Source organism: Mobula hypostoma, chromosome 9, assembly GCF_963921235.1.
Source record: "Mobula hypostoma chromosome 9, sMobHyp1.1, whole genome shotgun sequence".
NCBI lineage: Eukaryota > Metazoa > Chordata > Chondrichthyes > Myliobatiformes > Myliobatidae > Mobula > Mobula hypostoma.
The window spans coordinates 127,700,117-127,718,292 of record NC_086105.1 but is presented as its reverse complement, the minus strand read 5'-3'; the positions used below and the strand labels follow the sequence as shown (position 1 = coordinate 127,718,292).

At 40.7% G+C, this 18,176-nt stretch overlaps 1 protein-coding gene across 1 annotated transcript in view; it reads right to left on the bottom strand.

Annotated features, from left to right (window-relative positions):
* shisa9a (shisa family member 9a) overlaps positions 1–18,176 on the bottom strand; it is a 390,837-nt gene that overhangs the window by 352,511 nt on the left and 20,150 nt on the right. The window contains exon 2 of the mRNA XM_063059100.1: positions 10,322–10,446. Within this exon, the coding sequence (XP_062915170.1) occupies positions 10,322–10,446 (125 nt within the window). The remainder of the gene's footprint in view (positions 1–10,321; positions 10,447–18,176) is intronic.

The window sequence follows — 18,176 nt, the reverse complement described above, 5'->3', positions numbered from 1 at the left end:
TTCTGAAGAAGAGCAAAAGCTCCAAGCACGGTAACAGTGTTTGACATAATATTTGATCTTTGAAGATGAAAGAGTCTGATTCATGTGTCAGGTTGTAACACCAAGGACAGCACCAATAAAATCACCAGAGTTCTGACTGAACCATCCTCTGCATTTGACTACTGTCAACTGCATGTAGAAAATGATTGAGAAGACTTGCAAAGACCTTCTCTCATAAATATCTTAGATTAGTGTAAGATATATTGTTATTGGATCTGGAAAAGCCAAACAATGGTGCTACTGGTATTCATAAAATCAGATACTCCTTTCAAATATAATATTTCAAAATATAAATAAAATGAATTAACCTTAAAAGATTTAAAGCCAACATTTTTCACTATAATAAAACAATCCTGGCTGGATTGAAATGTGTTTATTTGAACTAAGTAATCAGTCTTAATGCAGTTTAAGATTGAACAATGACAATAAAGAAAGATAAGCAAAAAAAAACACTATTCAAAATAACATCCTTCACCAAGATGTTGTAAAGTGCAAGGAAGCTATTTTCAATAATAGATAGAAAATTACTCATCCAACCCATTCATGCAAAAAAAAACTATATTTGCCACTGCAATTATGCAGACTCCCTTACTAATTGGTGGAAGCAAGAAAAGCTTTTACCTGCATCTGATAGTTTATGCACCAGGCTAGACAAGCATTCTTCGACATAACAGCCCAAAGGTTCAAGGCACTGAAATGTGTCCTTCTCTATTTTTGCAATGTTTGAGTACACTCTTTCAGAAATCAATTAGTTGCAGAATTGAGTGTAAATGCCTTTCAGTTTGTAGAGTGATGCACGTGTTAAAATTTTTGTTCAGACATGGTAATTGTAATTATCTTAAACAAAAGGAAAGCTGTTAGATGTTTTTAGACAGTAAGGAGCATCAGTTATAAAAATTAGCAGTTACTGTTGTGACAAACATAGAAGTTCAAAATACATATGAGGATTGCTTCTAATCCAGTATTTTTAGAAAAAAGTGGGATCACCCCCACGCCTATTTCAATTCTACTTCCCATTCCCATTCCAACATGTCAGTCCATGGCCTCCTCTTCTGCCCCGATGAGACCACAATCAGTGTGGAGGAGCAACACCTTATATTCCGTCTGGGTAAACTCCAACCTGATGGCATCTTGAACTTCCAGTAATTGACCCCTCCCCTAGCATTCCCCATTCCTGTTTCCCTCTTCCACCTTTTTCCATACCTGCCCATCACCCACCCCAGTGCTCCTCCCCCTTCCCTTTCTTCCAAAGTCTTCTGCTGTCTCCTGTCAGATTCCCCCTCCTCCAGCCCTTCATTTCTTTCACCAACCAACTTCCCAGCTCTTCCTTTCTACTCCTCTCTCTCTCCCGGTTCTATCTATCACCTGCCACCTTCTACTTCTTCCTCCCCTCCCCCCACCTTCTTACTCTGACTCCTTATCTTTTTTTCTCCAGTCTTGAAGAAGGGTCTCAGTCTAAAATGTCGACTGTTTATTCCTTTCCATAGATGCTGTCTGGCCTGCCGAGTTCCTCCAGCATTTTATGTGTCTTGTTGCCTCGGATTTCCAGCATCTGCAGATTTTCTCAGGTTAGTGGCATTTACTTCAAATCAATGTTGTGGAACTTACTTTAGAGTAATGCAGTACTCATGAGATTATCATGAGATGTACTGTAAATCATTAATTTCTAAACATTGTGAATGTTATAAGTCTGGTTCAAATGTTAATAATCATTATTCTTAATGTTAATAAGAAATTACTGATGCTTTTCTGTTGGTTTGACCTCAGTGGATTCCAGCCAAATATCTGCAGCTCTACTACTGAAGGAGACTTTTCCCTTATTTGTATACAGTTACATTTGTGAGGCAGAGGGCACTCCTGCCCTGCTCACTTTGGATTCTCGACCACCTCTGGCCTGCAAGATACAGACTCTAATTCATTAATTTAGATATTACAGACAATTCAGAGTGAGTACTTAACAACAGCGACTGGTACCACCAAAACCTGACTCTGGCAGCTCATGCTTCCAAATTCCTCTGGGGCATGGGTCTTCTTTCCTGGATGTGTCTTGTTGACCTTGATGCATCTTCATCCTCTAGCAGTACCAACGATGATCTGGGGCCCCTCTTTTTTATTCCCTTAAAGATGTTTTAACCTCCCTATAAAGCATCATGGAATCTTATGGATGGACACCATTAGCTCATGGTTGCCTTTTGCTGACACATGGTTTCCTTCTGGCTTACAACAGAGACCTTTCCTAGTCGATTTCTGCTTGGGAGAGACTCAAGCTGTATCTACTCTTGGCAACTTCCATCCTTATAAACCCTTGGAATTGTACGTTGTATCTTACACAAAGGACCTACACATATGCTATCAATGATACATCAATATACTGGCCATTTTATCTGATCTTTCCCATTGTGCCTCACGGGTACTGCTTGGATGTTATCTAACAAACAGCAACACAAAATAACCAACTAATTTAATATTGAACAATACACTGTATCTAAATCTACTGATACCAACAGTGTTGCTACAATATCCTTGCCAAAAAGGCAGCTCAGCTCATTTGCAATTATTATTTATATAAAATGAACTCAGTGCCCTATAATAAACACTTAAATGGTATCAGCAGAACCTAGTTCCAATGGTTCTTGCTTCCGAGTCTCATTGGGGCATAGTCTTCTTTACGTCTTCTTCAGTCCTTTTCCAGCTATCACCTTCTACCTTGTACTGTATTCCTTCCCATCTCCTCACCATTGTATTCTGGCTTCTTCCCCCTTCCTTTCCAGTCCTGATGAAGCGTCTCAGTCTGAAATGTCAAGCACTTATTCCTTTCCATTGATGCTGCCTGACCTGCTGAGTTCCTCCAGCATTGTGTGTGTGTTGCTCTGGACTTTCAGCATCTGCACAACCTCATGTGTCTGTTTTCCTTGTTGTATTTTGCTGACTGCATTGTATCTTCACCTTGATGTACTAACAACAAAGTCAAAGTATTCTTGAGGGTTTGAGCCTGTCAAATTCCAGGTGTGGTGTTGTCAAACAAACAGCAGTAGAAGACAATCTCCCCACATGGGAAGAGTTCACACTACTATAGTTAATTAGGGTCACTTCATAATGAGGTCACATAGAATATAAACTATATTAGTAGGCCAAACAAACAAAATAATCTAAAATGCTCCTTCCATCTTACTTCATCTCAACCTTACAGATTATTCTAATTTTTCTCCTTCATATTACTTAATTAGATTCCCCATAAATCCACATACCACTGCTTTATCAAACCATGCAAACCAGACTCTGAGTTTGGACTACACTCTACATAAAGAAGTTACTGCTGAGGTTGTTATTGGATGCAATATAAACTACCATGTATTTATGATCCCTCTGTTTGCATCCCCTAGTGGTAAAAACACCTTTACGTTTATTCTGTGACTTTAACATAGCTCTATTCAGATTGCTACCAGTAATATGAGTAGAGTCATGGTATAGACCATAAGACAGAGGAGCAGAATTAGACCATTCGGCTCATTGAATCTGCACAACCCCATTCCCCTCAGATATCATGTTATAGAAGTATTAACCAGAAGTTGAGATGTACAATCCCATTATGACAGCTTTGGAAGTTAACTTCACATTAATAAACTGGAATTTGAACAAAATCAGCTGGTGTTAATAATGATGACCAGGAAATTACTGGATTGTAAAGACTTAAGAATGTCTACCAAAGAGTGAAATCTTTCACCTCTGCCTGGTCCCCCATACCCACAGCAATGAAATTAACTCTCAAAAATCTTTGAAGCGATCCAGTAAGCCACTCTGTTCAGGGACCATTAGGGACGAGCAGTAAATGCTGACCTCGCCAGTGATCCCCACATCCTTATGAAAAGCTAACTACCAATACACAATATTGGTGGGCTCTCTATTTACTGATAAAACATCTGTACTCCTCCTTTTTAAATTGGTAGTGGGTCAGCTTGGAAAGTAAGTTGCCATTTTGATCAAAAAACTGAAATAAACAGGAAGTAAAATCAGACAGGCTTTGAAAATGGCCAGGAGATACTCTCTGCTATATTACCACTCATGTGAGCAAGTACCCCATTGACTTTATGGCTGAAATCGCATCCATCTGAAAATGGGATAGACACTGAAGTTTAAAATAAAACGCTGACGAGACAGACTGGAAACTTGATGGAAACCATTCCATCATCAAAAAGAAATGGGTTTCAGCAGAGTTAAAAATAGTCAAATCAGAGTGTATTCCTTGGTTATTTGATGAAATTAGATGAGAAGCTTCCATTGATTGTGGAGAATTATTGAGTCAGAAGATTTATATGCACTATCACATAGAGATCTGCTGTGATGGGATGCAGTATTGCTATTTGCCATTCATTAGAAAGAGGGGAGAAGGAAATATGATAATTGTGTTGAAGATACATTGCATTAAACAGATGAGAACACTTCATTTCCCATAAAACGGCTGACTTTATCACTTCTATTCCTCAACCCTATGTTGAAGGGTCTCTCCTGCTGCTATTTTCTCCCTTTCCTTAAAGGTTCTATATTCTTCCCTGTCCTTCTCAACCTGTCTGAAGCCTTTGACACAGTTGATCATTTCACCTCCTCAAAAGCTTCCCCACCATTGTACAGTTAGATTGAACCACACTTACCTGGTTCCATTTGTCTCTAACCAGCCATAACCAGAGAATCATCTGTAGTGACTACTCTTTCAAAAATGCACCATTACCTCTGGAATCCCAATGGATCTACACTTGGTTCCTTCTACCACTCATCCACACACTGGGAACGTTATGTGAAGATACAAAATAAGTATGTGAATAGCACCCAAACATTTTTCACTATAAATTCTCTAGCCCTTCCACTGGCTCTAATTTGTCAAAATATTGCTTCAAATGGACAAGCAGAAAATTCCTCCACCTGAATACTGGAAAGGACAAAGGGCTGACAATCCCTGTCTAAAAATAGATGTTCCCTCGCCACTGATTCCAACACTTTTCCTCGCAACTCTCTGATACTGTTGGACAGTCATATCCTTGCCGTCATATTCATCTCCAAGCTGTGCTTTTAAGACCACGTACACCCGTACACCTGCTCATTAATGCAAATATCTAATCAGCCAAACATGTGGCAGCAATTCAATGCATACAAGCATGCAGAGGTTCAAGTTGTTGGTCAGACCAAACATCAAAATGGGGAAGAAATGTGATCTAAATTACAAACCCCATTTCCAGAAAAGTTGGGATATTTTCCAAAATGCAATAAAAACAAAAATCTGTGATATGTTAATTCACGTGAACCTTTATTTAACTGACAGAAGTACAAAGAAAAGATTTTCAATAGTTTTACTGACCAACTTAATTGTATTTTGTAAACATACACAAATTTAGAATTTGATGGCTGTAACATACTCAACAAAAGTTGGGACAGAGGCATGTTTACCATTGTGTTACATCACCTTTCCTTTTAATAACACTTTTTAATCGTTTTGGAACTGAGGATACTAATTGTAGTAGATTTGCAATTGGAAATTTTGTCCATTCTTGCTTGATATAAGACTTCAGCTGCTCAACAGTCCGTGGTCTCCGTTGTCAGATTCTCCTCTTCATGATGCGCTATACATTTTCAGTAGGAGATAGATCTGGACTGGCAGCAGGCCAGTCAAGCACACGCACTCTGTGTCTACAAAGCCACGCTGTTGTAGCCCGTGTAGAATGTGGTCTGGCATTGTCCTGCTGAAATAAGCATGGACGTCCCGGGAAGAGATGTCGCCTTGATGGCAACATGTGACTCTCTAAAATCCTAATATACGCCTCAGAGTCAATGGTACCTTCACATACATGCAACTCACCCATGCCCTGGGCACTGATGCACCCCCATACCATCACAGATGCTGGCTTTTGCACCTTTTGCTGATAACAATCTGGATGGTCGTTTTCATCTTTGGCACGGAGAACTCGAGCCCGTTTTTTCCGAAAACTAGCTGAAATGTGGACTCATCTGACCACAGCACACGGTTCCACAGTCTTTCGGTCCATCTGAGATGAGCTCAGGCCCAGAGAACTCGCCGGCGTTTCTGCATAGAGTTGATGTATGGCTTCCTCCTTGCCTAATACAGTTTCAAGTTGCATTTCTGGATGCAGCGACAGACTGTGTTGAGTGGCAATGGTTTTCCGAAGTACTCCCGAGCCCAGGTGGCTATAATTGTCACAGTAGCATGACGGTTTCTTAGGCAGTGCAGCCTGAGGGCTCGAAGATCACGCGCATTCAACAGTGGTTTCCAACCTTGCCCTTTATGCACTGAGATGTTTCTGAATTCTCTGAATCTTTTCACAATATTATGTACTGTAGATGTTGAAAGGCCTAAATTCTCTGCAATCTTGCATTGAGAAATGTTCTTTTTGAACTGACTAACAATTCTCTCACAAATTTTGGCACAAAGGGGTGAGCCACAACCCATCCTTGCTTACAAAGACTGAGTCTTTGATGGACACTACTTTTATACCCAGTCATGATACCTCACCTGCCACCAATTAGCCTGCTTAATGTGGAGTCTTCCAAACCGGTGTTACTTGAATATTCTGTGCACTTTTCAATCTTATTTTAACTCTTTCCCAACTTTTGTTGAGTGTGTTGCAGCCATCAAATTCTAAATTTGTGTATATTTACAAAATACAGTTAAGTTGGTCAGTAAAACTATTGAAAATCTTTTCTTTGTACTTCTGTCAGTTAAATAAAGGTTCATGTGAATTAACATATCACAGATTTTTGTTTTTATTACATTTTGGAAAATATCCCAACTTTTCTGGAAATGGGGTTTGTACTGTGACCATGGAAAGATTGTTGGTGACAAGCAGGTGGTTTGCGTATCTCAGAAATTGCTGATCTCTTGGCATTTTCACCCAGAGCAGTCTCTAGTGTTTACAGAGAATGGTGTGAAAAATAAAAAAAAATCCAGTCAGCAGCATTTTTGTGGGCGAAAATATTTTGCTAATGAGAGAGATCAGAGAAGAATGGCCAGGTTGGATCAAGGTGCTACTACTACTACTACTACGTCGACTCAGGCCTAGGGGGCCGGCATCGGGCACGATGACGGACTCTCCACTTCTCCCTCTCCCTCATCAGTGTTTTCAGTTCGTCTACATTAGCTGCGCCGCTGTCTTCTGGGAGCGTGTTAACCATAGTCTCGGGAGGGCACCCAGGGTTCATCCTCCCGTGCTCGGGTTCCCATATGATGACTAGGCTAGCAGGTAGCTCGGGGTTGCGTAGTTCGCGGTTCAAGGTGACAGGAAGGTAACAGTAACTCAAATAACCATGCGTTACAAAAGTGGTGTACAGAAGAGCACCTCTGAACACAAAACACGTGGAGCCTTGAAGTGAATGGGCTACAACATACACTCACTGGCTACTTTATTAGGTACAGGTGATTCAAGTTGGTTCGACCGACAGGAATGCGACAGTAACTCAAGTAACTACATGTTACAATAGAGGTGTGCAGAAGGTTATTAGGTACAGGAGGTGGCCACTGAGTGTACTTCCATCTCTCCAACATCCATATCACATGACTCTCATCACTCACACCCATCCCCACAACTTTGAACCCCTGGTGCTGAAACTCTTATCTTTACTTTTGCTACCTCAAGATTGGACTGCTAACTGGTTCACTCTGAATAAAATTGACACTGATTGCCTGTATCCCACCTTGTAGTAATTCCTGCTTTAAATCATCTCCATCATCTTATTCCTCCCCCTCTGTCATCTCTGCTCATCTCCATAGAGCCTGAGATATTGACACTTTTTTAAATCTGTCTTCTACAAACTTAACCGTTCCACCATTGGCACCTGTGTCTCTAACTATTATAACAATTCAAACACTGGAATTCCCTTCTTAAACCTCCCTCTTCATCTTTGAAATACTGCTTAACATCAACTTCTTTCAGCAAGCTTTAAGGTATCTGTCCCAATTACCTCCTTACGAGATTCAGGAGCATTTTTCTGATGCTTATTTGATGACCCTCTGAAAAGTTTTGCCTCTATAAACAAAGTTTATAGTTTCTGCAAGGTACTTTATTCTTTTCGGGGGTACTATCTCAAGCATACACTTGCGTCATCTGGTACGTCACTCTCCTCTCATCTATCCTCAACAGGTGCTTCTCCTCCTCCTTTTCTGAAACATAAAATATTAGCAATGGACAGAGACATTCAGAGTGGACAAAGATGTGCCACAGAAATACCAAATATAAGTGAATGTGGATTTTTCTGTTTTGTTGTCATTCAGTACAAGCACTAACAGCTTTTTCCTCATTAAGCAGTTGATTCTTCCTTCCCTGAAGAATACTACAACATTTCCTTCAAATTGCACAATGGGAAAGCAAAAAAAAAAAATCCCCACAGCAGCAATTTATGCTAAGAAAACATTTTAATGGTAATTCTAGATTGCTCTTCTGAGGCACGAGCTCTATTAGAGTCCACATATGCAAACCTTAGAGTAATATATTAATTCTAATGGTTTAAAACAGACAGAAAGCATTTAATTTGTTAGTAAGAAGGCATTTACAGGTCATTAGATCAGAGTTTCCAATATACTATGCTTTTCTTTGCTTCATTGCGATTTTTATTTTCACATTTTCCTTTATAAATCTATCATGCACAAGAATATGCACAAGTTGAGAACCATTCAAACTATTCAAGCAATCTTATCCGTGATATGGTTATACAAGAAAGCTGTCAAAGTAGTATCTTGGAAATCTGTGAACAATCCAGGAAAAAAATAGTTAATTTAATCAAGGTTCACCTTAGTAACTACTGAACTGACTCAAGAGATTTGTGTCGTAATCTATCTGAGTGAAATTTTTGCAAGAAGGAAAAACAGAGTCGGAGTAGGTAGTCATCACATCCTTCAAGCCTGTCCCACTATTTAATATGATCATAGCTGATCTGAGCTAGTCTCAACTCCACTTTTGTGCCATTTCTCTTATCCCTCTTCTTCAAAGTATGAATTATTTATTTTCCTCTACTTGAAATAATTCTAATGATCCAGCTTTAACCACACACCAGGGCAAAGAACACCAGAGATTCACAACACTCTGTGTACCTCAGTTTTAAACGACTGGTCCATTATCTTGTAGTTATTTTCCCTCGTTTGAGGTTCTCCCCTTAGTGAAAAAAAAATCCTAACATCTATCCTGTCAACCACCTTAGGATCTTATATGTTTGAATAAGGTCACCCCTAATTCTTGTAAACTTTAAGGAATACAAGCTCCAACTAGCCCCTCTTGTCAAGACAACCCTCTCATCCCAGGAATTAACCCTGGTGAGTTTACTTTTATTTCCTCCAATGTTACAATATCTTTTGAGGGTATTGAGGGTGAGGCCACAGCATGTATAATTGCAACAAAAATCTCCCTGTTTTTAAAAGTCCAACCTCTTGGCAATGAGCAGCCTCCAGTGTGGCATCTTGTGATTGCCTTTTGGAAATCTAAATACACAAGATCTACAAGCACCTCTCCATCAACTCTCCACGTTATCCCCTCAAGAAATTCAAGAAAATTTGTCAATTATGATTTATCTTTTGACCTGGTTTAATTATCATCAATTTTTCTAAATGATTAACTATTTCCCCTTTGATCATTATTTCTAGCATCTTGACAATAATAGCTGCTAAAATTAATGGATTGTAGCTCCCTGCCTTCTCCTATTTTGAACAAGGGCTATTTTCTAATGTTCTTTCCTCCTTCATCACTGTCATTTTCTCTCCCTCTAACCAAACAAAAGTGGACGGGGAAATATGAGTCTCCCGTGAAAGGGAGTCGCATGTTATCCATACCGGGAATCAAATGTGAGACTACAAAATAGTGAGAATCTCAATTACCACTTGATAAGCTTGCAAGATGATACCAGGTTATGAAGCGCCATTCTGGAAATCAGAATGGCATAAAAGTAGGTGCACAAGTAGACCATTCAACCATTTGATCTTGCTTCATCACTTCATCACCCACTACAGTGATGGGTGTTATCTATCTCAATGAATATTCCTGTTCTCTCTCCATATCTCTTGATGTCTTTTGCACCTAGAAGTTTTTCTATTTTCCATTTATCTATTGGAAACCATTCAAGCAAAGCACAGTGAAATAGGAAGGTATACAATTTACATCGATGACATAAGAAGGCTTAATGTAATTTTTTCAAGGACATATCAGGGAACTCTTCATTAGCAGCCAATACAATTCTACCATTATCCACAGTTCAGCTGTTCCGTACAAGCCTGTCAGATCACAGCACTTACCAAAATTGTTCCTTGAAGTTGTTGGCTGCATGCTTTCATGCTGCACGTGAATTGCAACTTTACCATCTCGTTCTAAATGACTGGTGGTACATTGCCCCTGTTGTTTCATTGCATCCGTCAGAGCCCTGAGAAGAGAAAAAATTCCTGGCAATGAAAGGAACCCTTCATTCTCCACGCAGAGCAGTGTACATGCATCAACCAAATGAGCAGTCCTTGCTTCTGTGGTATTAACATTGTTAAAATATAGGAATGGTTAAAATCAAATGAAAAGACAACTGACTTGGAGCATTGTTTCTGGGAAAATTCTGGTAAACAGGTCAGATACATGCAATTCCTGAATATTATAAAAGATATTATCGTTATAGCTATGTACCACAAACCTTTCCTTTAGTTTGTTTAAAGAAACATTAATTTGGAAGGAAAGATAGATAGGAATCATGGGACTAAGAACACTAATAAGAATATCCAACCACTAACCTTGGCTTTGGTCAGGGTATTGATTCTACAGCTTTCCAAAGTAGTAAATGAGTGGCACAAAGACCACAGTACTAGATCTGACCTCGGAATGTGGCCTAGCATCTGTTCTAAGTTGTTAATCCTTGCAATCCATTTAAAGTAGAAGAGTGCTGAAAATCCACAGAACTTCCAAGACCACATAGCAGGTTCAATAATGCCAAGATGATTTCCCTCCTCTATGCGGTAATGATTCATCTCCTTCCGCTCCAAAGCTCGTGTTTAGAGGAAAGCACTAAATTATTAGTTCTCCAGATTTAATCAAACATAAAGTGAACTATTCCTAATGGTTAAACAGTGGAAAGACAGAGGGCAAAGTTCAAGATGATTAGCAGAAAACAGAGACAAGATAAGTAATATGTGCGCAACATGAATTCAGGCATTGAAGAGAATCAAGAGGAGAGTCACAAGAATGATCCTAGGAATTGAAGGACTAAACTATGGGGAGCTCTGGGTATGTAGGTCTGTACTCATAGGAGTTCTGAAGAATGAGGGGGGATCTCTTTGGAACCTACCAAATATTGAAGGGCCTAGATACAGGTTTCCCCCGCCATCCGAAGGTAGAACATTCCTATGAAATGGTTCATAAGCCAAAATGTCGTAAAGCGAAAAAGCAATTACCGTTTATTTATATGGGAAAATTTTGTGAGCATTCGCAGACCTAAAAATAACCTACCAAATCATGCCAAATAACACATAAAACTTAAAATAACAGTAACATATAGTAAAAGCAGGAATGATATGATAAATACACAGCCTATATAAAGTAGAAATACTTTTCCACAATCATTACTGAACTGTTCTCTGTAGCGAAAATCTCACGGAAGCGCCGTCAGCAGAAAATCTCATGCAATCACTCTCAGCAAAAACACTCTCTCCAGTAACCTTTAGGCTATGAAACTGCCAAATCATACAAAATAACACATAAAAATACACAGCCAATATAAAGTAGAAATAATGTATGTACAGTGTAGTATCACTTACGGGAATTGGGAAGACAGCGCCAAGCACACTGATGATGGTGTGTTAGACTAGGTCATTGCAGGTTGGGTGATGCAGTGGCCCCCACCCTCCAGGCCGCCGAGTGATACATTGCCGCGAAGCATGCAGGAATGCAGTGGTAGCCAGGAGGCACACAGCACATCTTTAAGAAAAAAGCCGAAATAAACATGCTAATTAATTAGGTGCCACCCGGCACGTAATTGTTGGCCCAGATCAGTGCCGATTTCTGATTGCATCGTCTCTGATCTGGGCCGACAATTACGTGTCGGCGGCACCTAATTAATTAGCATGTTTATTTCAGCTTTTTTCTTAAAGATGTGCTGTGTGCCTCCCGGCTACTGCTGCATTCTCCATGAATCGGTACAGTATCTGTCTGAGGCCCGGGGTTTGGGGTGGTGGGACACTGGGGTGTCATCTCGTCATCGTCTGTTTCCATTACAGCAGGCAGCTCATCTTCTTCTATCTCTGCCCGCCTCGATGTCGAAGGTCGAGGTTCGTCATCTGCTATGGCTGATGTGGAAGGTTTGCTTGACTGCTGAGCCTCGTGCATTTTTCTATCACACAGTCCTTTGTAAGGACTCAAACCATCCTGCAAATATCCCCTAAACCTATGTACCCTTTCAAAATTAAAGTCGTACTTTATCATTACTCATTCGGTTTCGATTGTTATCCTTTCCACTTCCAATTGCATCAGCTCTTCATCTGTCAGTTCTTGGTCATGGGATGCCAAAACCTCTTCAACATCATGTTCGTCAGCTTCCACAAGACAAACTCACGTTGTCCTTACTTAGTTCACACGATCGAAACGCTTAATTATGTCTAGTTTTACGCTAAGTGTAACACCCTTAGGAGCTCTTTCAGGCTTTTCCGATACCTTAGAACTCATCTTGCAAACGGCTGCTCACAGGCTCGTGTTTAAGCAATGCCGGCAAGAATCCAGGGGAGAGCGGCTGCTCGGGGCGCCCGCTGCCTTTTATCGCGCGCTGATTTTTTTCACGCGCTGCTTTTTTTTCGCAACAGTGAAAACACCTTCTGAAAGCGAAAATAGGGTACTAATGTAGGTCTTTCGTAACAGTGAGGTTTCGTAAAGCGAACGTTCAAAAAGCGGGGGACACCTGTATAGTGGACATGGAGAGGAGTCTAGGATCAGAGGGTACAGTCTCAGAATTGGTTGAGTAAGCTTCGCCTTTTCTCCTTGGAGCGACAGAGGATGAGAGGTGACCTGATGGAGGTGTATAAAATAATGAGGGACATTGATCGTGTAGAGAGCCAGAGGCTTTTTCCCAGGGCTGAAATGGCTAACATGAGTGGGCATAGCTTTAGGGTGCTTTGAAGTAGGTACAAGGCGGATGTCAGGGATAAGCTTTTCATGGAGAGAGTGGCGGGTGTGTGGAATGCACTGCCACCGACGGTGGTGGAAGTGGACACAATAAGGTCTTTTAAGAGCCTCTCAGATAGGTACATAGAGCTTAGAAGCATAGAGGGCTATGCGGTAGGGTAATTCTAGGCAGTTTTGGGAGTAAGTTATGTGGTCAGCACAACATTGTCGGCTTGTAATGTGCTGTAGATTTCTATGTTCTAATACAAGGACAGAGATGAGGAGGAATTTCTTTAGCCAGAGGGTGGTGAATCTGTGAAATCTACTGCCTTAGGTGGCTGTGGAGGCCAAGTCATTGAGTATATTTAAAGTAGAGGCAGAAAACTTCTTGATTAGTAAGGGCATTGATGCTTACAGGAAGGAGGCAGGAGAATGGGGTTCAGAGGGGTAAAAAAAAATCAACCATGATGGAATGCTGGAGAAGACTCGATAGGCCAAATGTCCTAGCGCTACTCCTTTGTCTTAGGGTCCAAAAGGCAATAATGATTTGGAAAGCACTACCTAATAGTTTATTGAACCTTGATTCGGTATGTTCCTCCCAATGCAATTGGATAAATACCTGAAGAAAACATTGCAGGGTTAATGGAAAGGAGTAAATAAGATAGACAAATTGGATGAACTGCCACATATTTACTGGGTTGAGTGAATGCATCTGTTCCAAGGCATTCTACAGTTTACAACACCCAAGATATGACTTGAACTTGTAGCATGAAGATGGTGGATAAAATGGAGTTCATCACTACATCTATTACACACTGCAGGAGATTTGCCACTTCATGCAGTACAGTCAGAAAAATGTGCCCGCCCGGGTGATGCTGGCAGTAACAAGGAGTCAGAAAGCATTTCCAAACAGATTAAAGGTTTTAAGACTTACAGCTGTGACTGGTTAAATACATTCTGTCTGAGACACATATTACCAGTGCCATAGTCAACAGTCTTCAACACTTTATTGGAACTACAGTAAAAGTTCCAACATCTGCCACATGCTGGACTTGACAGATTCCTGTTAATCAAGTCTGTCAGAAAATTGAAAGTCAGTTCAGGCGTTCTGTTGGCCTATCACATCATCTATCCTACTTCACTGAAATTGCCAAATAGCTGAGATTTTACTGCATTTTCTCCATTGCACTACCAGTAATTTGTAGATGCTGCATCTCTCAAACTGGTGACCCTCCCTTGGTGGTGCCTAAAATACACGTCCTTACATGTCCAAGACAGCTGCCTCTTCAGAATGGACCCTTCAGATAGTCACGTTCATTGCTTCAGGGATCCAGTAGAAGTGTCTCTTAATGATCGTTCTCTTAATGCAGAAATGCCCCTTGGAGAGATTAAGGACTCTTGTTATGAGAAGATAGATGCAATAAGTAAACTTGGTAAAAAAAAATAAATCAAGTGCTAAATAATGTAGCCAGAAAATTGCCAACTAAAGTTTGTAACTATTTTCATCCTGTAGCATGTGCATCATTGAAAATAAGGTAGTGATCTGACAATCTAAGAGGACCAAAGATATTATTACAGGAAAAATCCACCTTTATAGCCGCATGACTTATAAAGGCAATGGGCCAGAGTTGATACAAAAAAGGAGTGTAGTGCTCCAGTTTCCAGATATTTATCAGATCTTTCCTACCAATGGGGTGAGTTAAAATCTACTGGAAAAGGAAAAGACCATATTAAGTTCATACAGCCTTCGGATATGGGTATACCTAAAGACTTGCCAATGTAAGGAATGTAATCCATGTCGATGATAAACTACACAGTGCGTTCCTTCACACCTTCAAAGACTCTATTCAAGATTAGGGAAGAGAGTCTTTGAAGGCCACAACCTACAGGTCCAAAGAAAGCTCCCGGTTCATAGAGCAGTTGCCCTTCCTACATGGAGCTGAATCATGAACCGCCTATAGTAGACACCTGAAAGCCCTGAACAATACCACCAAAGATCCTTATGAAAGATTCTGAGGATCAGTTATAAGGACAGACACACTAACGCCAGCATACTGCAGAAAGCCAACATAAACAGCATCTCCACCACAATAAAGAAACACCAACTCTGATAGATAGGTAATGTCATCCGGATGCCTAAGTCACATCTCCCCAAACAGATTCTTTACTGCCAATTGAAGGAAGGCCAGCCAGCCCCTGATGGGCAAAGAAAATGTTTCAAAAGTAATATCAAAATCAATCTGAAGAAATTCAACATTTTGTCTGAAAACTAGGAAGACATTGCACTCAATAGATACACCTGGAGGAAATCTGTTCAAGAGGCAGTTGTGGTACATGAGAACAGCCTCTGCTTTGCCACAGAGAGCAAGCAATAGCTGGGAAAGGAGAGACTGAACAACCAAAAGACCCAATCACCAACCATCGCCACCACTTACTTTTGCCCACACTGCACGAGAATATGTGGATCCTGGATTGGTCTCTACAGGCAGCTGAGGACCCACCAATTGACAATTCCTTAGGAGAACATCATACTTGACTATCTATGATCCCTTTTTCACTTCTAGCTCATGACTCACTTTGAGCCAATGTTCTCCAGACAGCTTCTTGCCTTATTGGGATGTCCACAATAATGGGTCCTGAAAATGAATTAATAATGTTATTTGCCATAGTCATGGCTGGCTTTCTCAAGAAACTTTTGAAATTTAGGTCATTGAGCTCTGATCAAATTAACTGGCTACTTTAAACAAAGACCAACAGAAGAAGAAATGATGAAACATAAATTAAATGAAACCAACAGAAATTGATTGCGCAGAACACATTAGGGAAAACTGAGTCCTATTGAAGAAGTACAAATAAACTATTCATTAATATCTTATGTTGAAATCAAATTTAACTGGAACTTAATAAAGTAAGGTGAGAGAGTTTTATTAAAAGAATCATCCAGAGATTATAAAACCTTAAGTCCAAAGAGTAGTTAAGATCAAGGGAACTAAAAGGTTCACAAAAGTGGAAATGGTTTGAAAATGTGAAAAGCAAACTTGTTTCCACATTAGCACTCTTGATAAATCTCATTACATGTGCTAAAAAAAATGATTTGAAAGAATTAGAATTATATTGTTTCTTGATAAAAATGTATCTAAAGAATAAATAAGCTAAGGTTAATTTACAGCAGTAGTAAGTAGATTAAAAAATGTTACCTGGGGCATAGAGACTGTTTTGAAAAGTTTAATTTGAACTAGGGAAAGCAAAGAGACCAGGGAGTAAGTGCAAAGCTCTAAACAGCAAGGCAAGCATCCTTTGTACTTTGTGATAACTCATGGTTTTACTGGAACTCTAATGAGACACATTTACAAGTTGCAGTAAGGTAACCCTTCAGAGATAGATAAAGGGAGCATTACTAGCCAATTGAAAGCTAGAAGAGAGAGAATCAAAGACCAAAAGATAATCCAATACAGAGCTGCTGAAGAAGATGGAAGATCTTTTACATTTCAAGATGGCGCTGAGGTGCAACGTCTGTTGAAATCACGGCTAAGATTTAGATAGGAAGATAGATAGCTAGAATTTTTAATGATCCCAAAGGAAACTACAGTGTCACAGTAGCATTACAAGTGCACAGATATAAATATTAGAAGAGAAGTAGAAAGAATAAAAAATAAGTTACCACAGTCTAACAGGAGGGAGTCATCATTTCCCCAGCTATAGGTTGACTCATTATAGAGCCTAATGGCTGACAGTAAGAATGATCTCATATAGCGCTCTTTGGAGCAGCGCAGTTGTCTTAGTCTATTAGACCAGTGCTCCTCTGTTCAGCCAAGGTGGCATGCAGAGGGTGAGAAACATTGTTCAGAATTGCCAGGATTTTCCATAGGGTCTTTTGTTCTACCACAGCCTCCAGTGTGTCCAGTTTGACTCCTCTAACAGACCCACCTTTCTAATTAGTTTACTGACCCTGTTGGCATGTGGCCAAGTGGTTAAGGCATTCGATTATCGATCTGAAGGTCGTGAGTTCGAGCCCCAGCCGAGGCAGCGAGTTGTGTCTTTGAGCAAGGCACTTAATCACACGGTGCTCTGCGACGACACTGGTGCCAAGCTGTATGGATCCTAATGCCCTTCCCTTGGACAACATCAGTGTCATGGAGAGGGGAGACTTGCAGCATGGGCAACTGCTGGTCTTCCATACAACCATGCCCAGGCCTGCGCCCTGGAGAGTGAAGACTTCCCAGGCGCAGATCCATGGTCTCACAAGACTAACGGATGCCTTTAATTTAATTGACCCTGTTGGTATCACCCATGTTGATGCCATTGCCCCAGCACACCACCGCATAGAAGATTGTGCTGGTGACAACAGACCGTTAGAACATGTGGAGGAGAGGCCTGCATATTCCAAAGGATCTCAGTCTCCTCTGGAAGGAGAGGCGACTCTTCCCCTTCTTGTACACAGCCTCTGTGTTCGTGCTTCACTCAAGTCTGTCATCCAGGTGCACCCCCAGGTACTTATAAGTCCTCATCACATCCACATCCTCACCATCAATAGTAACAGGGAGCAGTGCAGGCTTAGTCTTCCTAAAGTCCATCACCATCTCCTTTGTCTTACTGATGTTGAGCTGCAAATGATTCAGCTTGCACCATTTGACAAAGTCCTCCACCAGGGCCCTGTATTCATCCTCCTGTCCTCCCTTTATACACCCAACTATTGCTGAGTCATCAGAGGATTTCTGCAGATGACATGACTTAGTGTGGTATCTAAAGTCCGAGGTATACAGGGTAAACAGGAAGGGAGCCAATACAGTCCCCTGTAGGGCCAGCTGCTGCTTACAGCCATGCTGACACACAGCTGTGAAGCTGCACATACTGTCGTCAGCCAGTCAGGTAGTCCATTATCCTGCAAACAATGGAAGTGCCAATCTGCATTGAACGGAGCTTTCCCCCAGCAATGAGGGCTGTATGGTATTGAAGAAATCAAACACGATCCTCACAGTGCTGCCCTGCTTATCCAAATGGGAGTAGGCTCTATTCAGCAGG